Raw genomic sequence first — 10,473 nt, 5'->3', positions numbered from 1 at the left:
AGTAGAAGATAGACAAGGACCCTCAACAAATGGAATAAAACACAAAAAAAAAAGGAAAAGAAAGAGTAAACAAAGAAGCAAACCGTTGAAAAGCCCGCGTCTTGTTGGTATTACAATTGAGGACAAAATGCAATGCATAAATCATCGGCGATTAGAGGGGCAATTTCGTCATTCTGAAGAAATGTTGTACTGCAAAACTGTATGTACTATGTTTAATTGAACGCAGTACGATTGTGAGCACTACAAAAATGGCTACAATCAGATGATGAGTGTCAACAACAGCAATCAGCAACATAGACAATACAGTATATCAAGTTTTGGTGAGTACTAATTAATCCTTTTTTAATTACCTTTGTTGTTGTTTTAGATCATTAGAGAAACACAAATACTCCCTGAGTCCCCGTCATTTGTTTAATTATTTATTGCTAGGTGTCTCAGTTAACTGTTTATGTTTCTATTATGGGAATGCATTTGAGAGCGGTTTGATCATACATACGGAAAAAAAAAACAAAACTAAATCAAACTTAAAAGATGGTTATTTAAAATGGTGTCATACAAAAAGACGTAGTCCTTATTATAATAGGAATTGTAAATCAGGTGAGCACGAGAATTTGAGTGATTATAAATTTGTAATAAATGTCAGAGATAATTGTAAAGATGGAGAAGGAGCAAGAGAGAGAGTGGGATGAGGCGCAGAAAATAGGCATCCGTGTTGATCTAGTTGAAGCTGCCAAGAGACAGTTAAGGTTCCTGGCTGTCGTTGATCAGAACCGTTATTTGTACCAAGATCATGCTTTACACTCGGCTATCTATAGGTCCAATTCTCTTTTCTTTTCTGCTTTACATACATACATACATACATACATACACATATCTTCACTGCAACTGTTTCAATTATCCGATACTAGAAAGATTTCGACAGAAACTCGAAGCTCAGTCTTTCTTCCTTTTAAAATTGTAGATTTTAAGGAAACCTGAACGGCCACTTTTGATCTTTAGTATCACATGTTTTAGTAAAAGAATGACTACCAACTTAGAAGAAACCAAAATTTTGTGATTCAATATAACATACTCCGTATTGTTTATTGGTCGGCCCCAATGATCAAAATGCAGAAAATTAGCTGTTTAGTTTTGCATATTTTATGCATTGGTAAGCTTGATTTCAACAAACTACATAAATGGAGTCGGCTAAATTGATCAAAATAAGGAAGCGTGGAAAGAATAAAGCTTGTGATTCCAACTAGAAGGTAAACACAAGGAAAATATAAAATACATCCAAGGGAAGTAAGACAAAACGAGAAACTAAAAACAAAGAACTGGAGGGAACCAAGAGCCAACATGCTAATAATTCCTTAACTGCATCAATCTCATGGTTTGTGTTGTCGTTCAATTGCCACTTCCTACATGACAGTGCTGCTACTGTGTTTGACTTCACTATCATCTCTATTTGTTTTATCCTGTAGTGGTGGAATGCAGTAATACGCTGTATCAGTGTATCCTAATTGATTTCGTCCATATTTTCAAGATGCTGTTCTATTGTTATTAGTCCTGTCACTGCACTGCACTGTGTTGATGTCTAAGTATGCATTTTTCAGGTACAATGCTTTTTGGCTTCCTTTGCTCGCCAAACATTTGGAGAACCCCGTATTTGAAGACCCATTGGTTGTTCCTCTTGATTGTGAATGGATTTGGCATTGCCATAGGCTAAACCCAGTATGCTTCTTGACACCGTCATTTTCATCTCCACTTGCCTTTAAATTCAGAAATGTATTTGATTACTCTTCTCATTTTTGAAAATTAAATTTGTATCATGCTTTTCTCATGCAGGTTAGATATAAATTAGACTGTCAGAAGCTGTATGGAAGAATCCTTGGCAACCATAATGTCATATCATCTGTTCAAGCAACATCAAAGAGCTTGACTGAGGAAATATGGAACAAAATGTACCCTGAGGAGCCTTATGAGCTAGACATAAATAGATCATATTCCAAGGATGTTTTGCATCATCAGGGTGGAAAGTCCACCACTTATGATCTCGTTTCTGCAGTTAAAAGACAAATCTCTTTCACTTTCCAGGTAACAGATGTTTTGAGTATAGGTACTTGGTCATGATCCCTCCCTTATTACTTAGTAACCATAAATATTAAAAGAAATCCATGTCATCGGGGTGAAAAGGTGCAATGAGGTCACATCGTGGCTCAGCTCTTGTTTATTTTTGTAATTTATCAAGTCAAGATGGCATGGGATTTAAAAAATTTTGCAACTTTACTTTGAACTTGTCTGGTACTCCAATTATGAACAGTGGGTTTATACTTGCTTTACTGATTTATTTCTTGTTTGATAGGTCTCCAGACCCCACATGTCTGATGATCTGTTTCTTCAAGAAGCAGAGGCCAGATATAAAGGATTTCTGCATCTTATAAGAACAAACATGAAGATGGGCGTTGATCGCTTCTGTGTTCCTGCTTATGATGTAGATCTTATGTGGCACACACACCAACTACATCCGACTTCTTACTGCAAGGACCTTGTCACACTAATTGGCAGGGTGTTACAGCATGACGACACTGACTCTGACAGAACAAAAGGGAGTAAACTAGACACTGGACATTCCGAAACTACAAAGCAATGGGAAGAGACCTTTGGCAAAAGGTATTGGAAGGCTGGTGCAATGTATAGAGGAAGTACCCCAACTCCAGTCACCCAAGTTCCTTCTGAATTCAGATATGAGCACAAGGAAATTTATGCAAATAATATTTTTGACAACCCAATACAACTTTCAGCGAGGAAAGTTGTGGAGGTAATTATGATATTTGCGACGCTATTCTCTTATGTACCTGTCTGGTCCTTGCATTGCGTCTTTTTTAACATTTACGGAGTACAGCATTCCAGGACCCCCGACCCTATATAGATAAAAGTCCATGCAAAATTTTAAACCTGGTTGGCATTTGAAATGAACGGCTAAGACTTTGGACTTCTGGACCTTGTCAGATTAACTGGCTCAAAAAATCAATGCAGAAATAATGTGTAATTGCATCATCGACATTATAGCATTCGTTTTAACTCCAGCTGGAAATTTCTTTGTCAGATTTTTTTGGAGTTTGTGGAAATCAAGAATTTACCAGAGGGCCACAAAGATAAGCTCGTTGTCTCGTTCAGTAAGAAACAGTCTGATAAGCTATTCAATGTCAAAAGATCATTGAGTATATTTTCCGAGTCTGGGGAAAAACAGGTTGCTTATTTTCAGTGTGAACCAACGGGAGAATTTCTCTTTGAACTGCAATCTGAGTCACCTTCCAACAAACTAAAACCAAAATCATCCAAGGTCCTTGGTTCTTGCTCTCTTTCTCTGCAAGAGTTGGTGTCTTCTCGGTCTCAACTTTCGGCAGATAAATGGCTCTCAGTTTCTCCTGTTTCTGGTCTCAGAATTTCTGAGCCAATCCTTCTTCGTGTTGCTGTTTCGTTTACGCCTCCAACACCAGCACCGGAAATATTTCATCTGGACTCATCTCAAGGCTCGCTTCCTTTCTTCAAGAGTTCTTGCTTTCTTCCACTTCTAAAGATCCGGAAGGTTAATCTTGCTAAGAGCCAGACATATGTTTCTGCTGATGACGGAAAGGATATTTGTAGTCTTGAGCTGAGGTATATTATCTACTAGTTGAGTGCTATGCCCTCCATCCCATCTATCCCATTTATATAGTCCTTTCTTCTGTTTTTAACCATCTCAAATAATTGGCTCATTTCTTTCATACTATCCTTAGTTAAGTGAGATAATAGCAAGGGGTATGTGATATCTACGTGTCAACCCTTCAAATCAAGGGGTAAGAATAATAATTCATCGCTAAACCTTGTACGACTCTAGTCAAAGTGGGACAATATAAATGGATAGATGGAGTATGAATAGTGATCAACTCTCTCATTTCCAATGCATTCAAGTTTTATGTTGACGGTTTGTTGCTCATTGTGTGTTGTTCTGATTCTCATGCTATATCAACTTTTGAGCTTCTGAAGCTTCTTGTTATTGGTATAATTTATAGCCTTGTGGTAATAATATAACATGCTTGAATTCTAGGACCACATAATACAAATTTCTTTTCCCATTTTGTTTTTATGCATGCTAACAGGTAACAGGTCAGATTTCCATATTTTCTGCTTTACCACTGCTAGTGCTGATAATTTGTTGTTCTCCGAACAAATCTATCCAAAATTGGTTCATCCTTCTGCATCTTGTATCAACGTTGGACAAAGGTTGTACCACAAGACACATGCAAAGTTGCGATAGGGTTCCCGTCACTAATTCGTGATGATCTTTCTTAGTAGTAGTATTTAGTTATTTACTGACTTGATGACTATTATTATTGGCTTGCTTCTCATATTAGAGTTGACATGAGAATCCCGTTGAACCCCATTTTGTCTATTTTCTTCCCTCTAACAGTCTAACTCCACTTGATTCTACACTTCAGCTAGCAGTACATCTAATAGCAACCACAGATTATGAATTTGTTATTGCTTGGTCAGTGGCTTCCTGCGTGAAAAAATATATTGAATTTACAGTGTGACTGGGCATCATTGAATTTCAGGAATATAGTAAAGGATGCAAAAAATTGCTCCCCTCATTCATTAAAGGAGGTCCATTGCATTACGGACTCTGGTGAAAAGCACACAGTGGCTGAATTTCTTGAAAATAATTGGGTTATAAAAGGAATGCGTGGGTTCTTCAAGCTTCAAAACAGTTCTGGAAACGATGGTCATCTCTTTGAGCTCGTTGGCAGTAAGATGGTACAGACTTTTGCTTATTTGTTTGTTCTTTAGGTTAAATGAGTATACTGCAATTGTTTTGGTAGGTCAGGCAAACATTGATAGTAACTCAACTTATAAATAATCATGGTTTAGGTGAATCTCTTTCCTGGAAGACGACTAGAATTTGAACCCCGCCAATGTGGAAACCAACGACGTGAACAAGAGTTCATAACTGCTGTTGAATTCTCTGTGGAGTATCCATATGGAAAGGCAATTGCATTATTCGACTTGAAGCTAGGAACTGTCAAGGTCTGTTTTGAGAGTTTTATAATATTTGCTGTTTCAACCTCTTTCTATTATTGGGGTAATCTCACTCTTTTGCTTGTAAACAGGCAGTGGATGAATGGATAGTCCTACCTGGCATTATCTTAGGGTTCATACTGTTGGATATTCTAAGGAGTGAAGGGTACAGTGCTTTCACTGCACAGAATGGCGACAAGGAGACGGTGGCTCCTGGATGTACTGATGACACACTGCAGGCTAAAGTGGTAGTGGACGAGTGTAATGGAGAAAAGGGACATGAAGATTGTATGGCTGATGCAAAGATTGGTGGTTGTGGTGCCTGTAGCAACTGCGGTGGCATGATTGAGAGCGGTACGTGTGGCAGCGGAAAATGCGGTGGAAGTATGGTCGAGAATGGCAGCGGCTGCGGTGCATGTGGCTCATGTGATGCAAAGATGGGTGGTTGTGGTGGCTGTGGTGGTTGCGGTGGCGGCAAATGTGGTAGCATGGTTGAAAGCGGTATCGGTAGCGGTGCATGTGGTGGCGGAAAATGTGGTGGAGGATGTATGGTCAAGAGTGGCACCGGTAGCGGTGCATGTGGTGGTGGATGTATGGTCAAGAGTGGCACCGGTTGCGGTGCATGTGGGGCTGGAAATTGTGGTGGATGTATGGTCAAGAGTAGCACCAGTTGCGGTGCATGTGGGGCTGGAGAATGTGGTGGAAGTATGGACAAGAGTAGTTATGGTCCTGTTGCGGCTTAGTTTGCTCTTTCAAGTTGTGTGCAATGATTGTTTATATCGTAATCACGTTTGTCTTAATTAACGCCTTGTTTTATAAATCAAAGAAGATAAATAATGATGGTTTTGTAAATTGAATAAATGGTGATAACTCCTTCATAGTCTTGAATGCCTTGATTTTAGATCATTTTAACATCTTTCACCATTTACGACTAACGCTTTCCATTTATCATACTCTCCTTTATCCTACCAGGCTCCATGCTCCAACCCTTCCCTGAAACTAAGTCCAATTATTTATTTTTTTGTGCAATAGAGGTACAAGCCCCAAAAATAAAATGAAATTAACCAGCTATAAACGGGAGTGTCTATCCGAAGGATGTCTTCCCGGATAATGCTTCGAAACTCGGAAGGGTTGAGCATCTAGGATGGCTAAACATGTCGTAGAATTGACTTCTTTGATTAGCGAGTCAGTTGCCAGCCAGCTCAATTGGCTTCTCTGTAAGTGAGCTCTGATTTGACCATCCAATCGTCTGAATTAATTAATGACATGCATCTCACAACCAATTCACTGAGCTATTATGTTACGTACTAACAAGTTCCTCTCCCAATACCAATTTCTCACACAAGGCGAATCGTCCATATGGATTAAAAGCTTGGTAAATATGGAGATGTTTAGCTCGTTCCAAGCAAGCGACCAAAGCCACAAGCTTCGCTTTTATTGGAGGGCAAATATCACAAGAAAAGTAAAATACAACAACAACAACAACAACAACATCAGAGCCTTAATCCCAAAATGATTTGGGGTCGGCTGACATGAATCATCCTTTCGAACCGTCCATGGGTGAACGCACGCCTCAAAATGCGAATAAAAAAGGGAAGATGAAAAACAAAAAGGGAGAACGAAAATGTAATGTAAAGTCAAGGTGAACTAAGGGGTTTTAAAATCGAATTCCGTCTTTCTTTTATAAAAACTTAAAATTTAAATCGAGAGAAAAAATTAAAACGATTTTTAAAAACCGAAATAGAGTTAAGGATCCGGAATGAACCAGGTAAAATCTATAAGAAAGTGGTTGTTGAAAAAGTGTGTAATAAAGGAGAGAAAAATAAATAAATTAATTTCTTTAAATCAAATAAATAAAAAAACACTAAATCTGTCAAAAAAATATCAAATACTAAAAATCCACATGTATCCTTTCCCTCCATTGTGCCCTCTCTGTCACCATACTCTCCTCAAGCCCCAAAACTCTCATATCGTGCTCTATCACTCTCAACCATGTCTGTCTCGGTCTTCCTCTGCCTCTAGGGACCTTTTTTGTTCTCCAAGTCTCCAGCCTCCTAACTGGTGCGTCCATAGGTCTCCTTCTCACATGGCCAAACCATCTTAGTCGGTTTTCCATCATCTTGTCCTCTATTGGCGCCACTTTTACCTTTTCCCTAATCACCTCATTCCTTAACCGATCTTTCCTTGTATGTCCGCACATCCACCTCAACATGCGCATCTCCACCACACTCATCTTTTGAATGTGACAATGTTTCACGGCCCAACACTCGGAGTCGTAAAGTAGGCGAGCCTAATTGCCGTGCGATAAAATTTTCCCTTTAATCTTTGGGGCATATCTTTATCGCATAGAAACCCTGAAGCACTCTTCCATTTCAACCATCCCGCTTTAATTCTGTGAGCCACATCTCCGTCTAACTCCCCATCTTTTTGAATAATAGATCCTAGATATATGAAGAAATCCGAACCTTCAACAACATTCCCATCGAAAATAATACTCCTCGCCTCTGTCGATCTCAACCCCGCCACCTTAGTCAAATACTCAGTCTTACTCCTGCTCAGCCTGAACCCACGAGTCTCTAAAGCCTGCCTCCACAATTCCAACTTTCTCTCCACCCCTTCTTTTGTCTCATCAATCAACACAATATCATCAGCAAACATCATACACCAAGGGATGTCGTCCTGAATATCCCTTGTCAACTCATCCATAACTATAGCAAAGAGAAAAGGACTAAGTGCGTAACCTTGATGCACCCCAATGGTAACAGGAAATTCTTCCGTTCTCCCAACATTAGTGCGAACACTTGCACTAGCCCCCTCATACATGTCCTTTATGAGGTCAATATATTTTCGCGACACACCCTTTCTCGCCAAAGCCCACCAAAGTACTTCTCTTGGTACCCTATCATATGCCTTTTCCAAGTCAATAAAAACCATATGCAAATCCTTCTTCTTGTCCCGATGGTATTCCTTCAACTGTCTCATGATAAAAATCGCATCCATAGTCGATCTCCCGGGCATAAATCCAAATTGGTTTTCCGAGATGTCTACATATCTCCTAAGCCTTTGCTCGATTACCCGCTCCCACAACTTCATTGTATGACTCATAAGTTTAATTCCCCGATAATTGGAACACTCTTGGACATCACCTTTGTTCTTGTACAAAGGGACAAAGAGTGCTTTTCCTCCAAGCCGATGGCATCTTGTTGCTCCTCCAAATCTTGTTGAATAGCATGGTTACTCATTCAATCCCTTTCTCCCCGAAGCACCTCCAGACTTCTATGGGTATACCATCCGGTCCCTCTGCTTTCTTTGACCCCATCTTCCTTAACGCCTTTCTAACTTCACTCTTTTGTATTCTACGCACAAATTCCCGATTAACCATGCTTGGTGTTACCTCTACATCCCCAAAACCTTGTTCCTGATGTCCATTGAATAAATTATCAAAGTAAGAACTCCATCTAGCCTTTATCTCGTTATCCTGAACCAGAACCTTGTCGTCCATATCTTTCACACACCTAACTCTCCCAATATCTCTCGTCTTTCAGTCTCTTATGCGAGCCAGTTTATAGATATCCTTCTCTCCTTCTCTCGTGTCCAACCTCGCATACACTTCTTGGTTAACTTTTGCCCTCGCATCCCGTACGGCCTTTTTAGCGGCTCGTCTAGCCTCCTTGTACTTTTCAAAGTTCTCATCACTCATGCATTTCCCCAGAACCTTATAGCATTCACGTTTAGTCTTTATCGCTTGTCTCACCACACCGTTCCACCAAGATGTGTCCTTACTTGATGGTCTATTCCCTTTAGATTCCCCTAACACCTCCCTCGCCAAATCCTTTACAACATGCTCCAATTTATCCCACGTTGCATCAATATCTTTCTCTTCGCAATCCGACCAAATATCGCTACTTCCAACCTTATCCAAAAACGCTTGTTGGTTTCCCCCTTGTAGCTTCCACCACTTGATCCGTGCCTCACCGATTATCTTTGTTTTCCTCAAGTCTCTCTTACCCCGAAAATCAAGAACCACTAGTCTATGTTGTGTTGTGGCACTTTTCCCGGGTATGACCTTGCAATCGGTGTACTCTTTGCTCCACACATTCCTTACCAAAAGGAAGTCAATTTGACTAGCATTACCTCCACTTCTATAAGTCACCAAATGAGAATGTCTTTTCTCGAACCAAGTGTTCATTATACCCAAGTCATATGCCAAAGCAAAATCCAATATGTCACTTCCTGCTTCATTTCTCTCCCCGAACCCAAAACCCCCATGAATGTTCTCAAAGCCAACTCGACTAGTACCCACATGCCCATTGAGGTCACCACCAATGATCAATTTCTCTCCAATAGGGACTCGTTCTACAACCTCTTCCAAATCTTCCCAGAAGGCTCGTCGAAAAGAAGCATCCAAACCTACTTGAGGTGCGTAAGCACTTATAACCGTCACCACCTCATCCCCGACTACAAGCTTAATACTCATAATCCTATCACTCTTTCTCGATACTTCTACCACATCATCAATGTAATCTTTATCAATGACAATACCCACTCCATTACGACTTTTGTCTTTACCCGTGTACCAAAGCTTATAACCCCAAGGCGCTATCACCCTTGCTTTATCTCCGACCCACTTTGTCTCTTGTAGACACATTATATGCACTCTCCTCCTTTTCATAACCTCCCCTACCTCAGCTAATCTCCCTGTCAAAGAGCCAACATTCCAAGTACCAAACCGTAACCTACTACCCTTCCTAAAGTCATGTTCTGATTTCTTTACCCGCTCTTGACCATGTTTCCTAGATCCAAACCTATTTGACACCACACCCATACTTCGAGGTGGCGCGCCGCTTTTGGGCGACGACCTAACAACCCTTGCATATTTTTCACTACACCCGGGTCTAGAAGATGTAGCGCACCCTTGCCTATTTGACACCACCCCCAGATGTAAAGATGGCGCGTTGCTTCCGTGCGACGACCTAGCAACCCTCACATACTTTTCACTACACCCGGGTCTAAGAAGTGCAGCGCGTTGCTTCTGAGGAGACGCCCCAACGATGTTCAAATTCCGATTCATGTCCATAAAATGTGACTTAAGTTTTTATGCTGGCTGCCACAGACCTACCGCAACCCTCCTCCTTTATCCGGGTTTGGGACCGGCAGCGAATGCCCGAAAACACTCACCGGCGGAGTTCACAAGAAAAGTAAAATGCAGAGATAAAATTATCCGTCTTGTCTCTAAAGATCCCACCACCACCAGTCAGACCGGGATTACCTTTAGCTGCACTGTCAGTATTTTGAAGAGTCCAACGGTGTGGAGGAGGTACGTAGCCATCTAATAAAAATCTCTCTATTGACAGAACCATGGTAAGGAATAACGAAATTTTATCAAGAGCACTCTTTGTAATCTCAAATTGACGAACCAAGAACTCACGTGAA

General features: G+C 40.5%; 1 protein-coding gene across 3 annotated transcripts; it reads left to right on the top strand.

Annotated features, from left to right (window-relative positions):
* Positions 1-5,968, top strand: LOC141642993 (glycine-rich domain-containing protein 2-like). Of its 3 annotated transcripts, none has more exons than XM_074452003.1 (9): positions 1-320; positions 644-815; positions 1,596-1,713; positions 1,828-2,076; positions 2,345-2,800; positions 3,089-3,642; positions 4,581-4,779; positions 4,894-5,049; positions 5,133-5,968. In XM_074452003.1, the coding sequence occupies exons 1-9, from the start codon at positions 263-265 to the stop codon at positions 5,781-5,783; spliced, it is 2,613 nt and encodes an 870-aa protein (XP_074308104.1). In that variant the 5' UTR covers positions 1-262; the 3' UTR covers positions 5,784-5,968. The 3 variants fall into 3 exon arrangements, with proteins under 3 accessions (XP_074308104.1, XP_074308106.1, XP_074308105.1); XM_074452004.1 differs by having other exon boundaries at positions 234-320; positions 598-815; XM_074452005.1 differs by lacking the exon at positions 644-815 and having other exon boundaries at positions 215-320.
* Positions 5,969-10,473: the final 4,505 nt, after the last annotated feature.

Source organism: Silene latifolia, chromosome 2, assembly GCF_048544455.1.
Source record: "Silene latifolia isolate original U9 population chromosome 2, ASM4854445v1, whole genome shotgun sequence".
Taxonomy (NCBI): Eukaryota; Viridiplantae; Streptophyta; class Magnoliopsida; order Caryophyllales; family Caryophyllaceae; genus Silene; species Silene latifolia.
Note: the sequence above shows the minus strand (reverse complement) of the source record. Positions and strands in the feature narration are given on the sequence as shown.

Coding starts and splice junctions, on each gene's coding strand:
- LOC141642993 (XM_074452003.1), top strand. CDS start 263: ATGATGAGTGTCAACAACAGCAATCAGCAACATAGACAATACAGTATA. Junction 816..1,595: donor TTACACTCGGCTATCTATAG/GTCCAATTCTCT, acceptor TGCATTTTTCAG/GTACAATGCTTTTTGGCTTC. Junction 5,050..5,132: donor TGAAGCTAGGAACTGTCAAG/GTCTGTTTTGAG, acceptor GCTTGTAAACAG/GCAGTGGATGAATGGATAGT.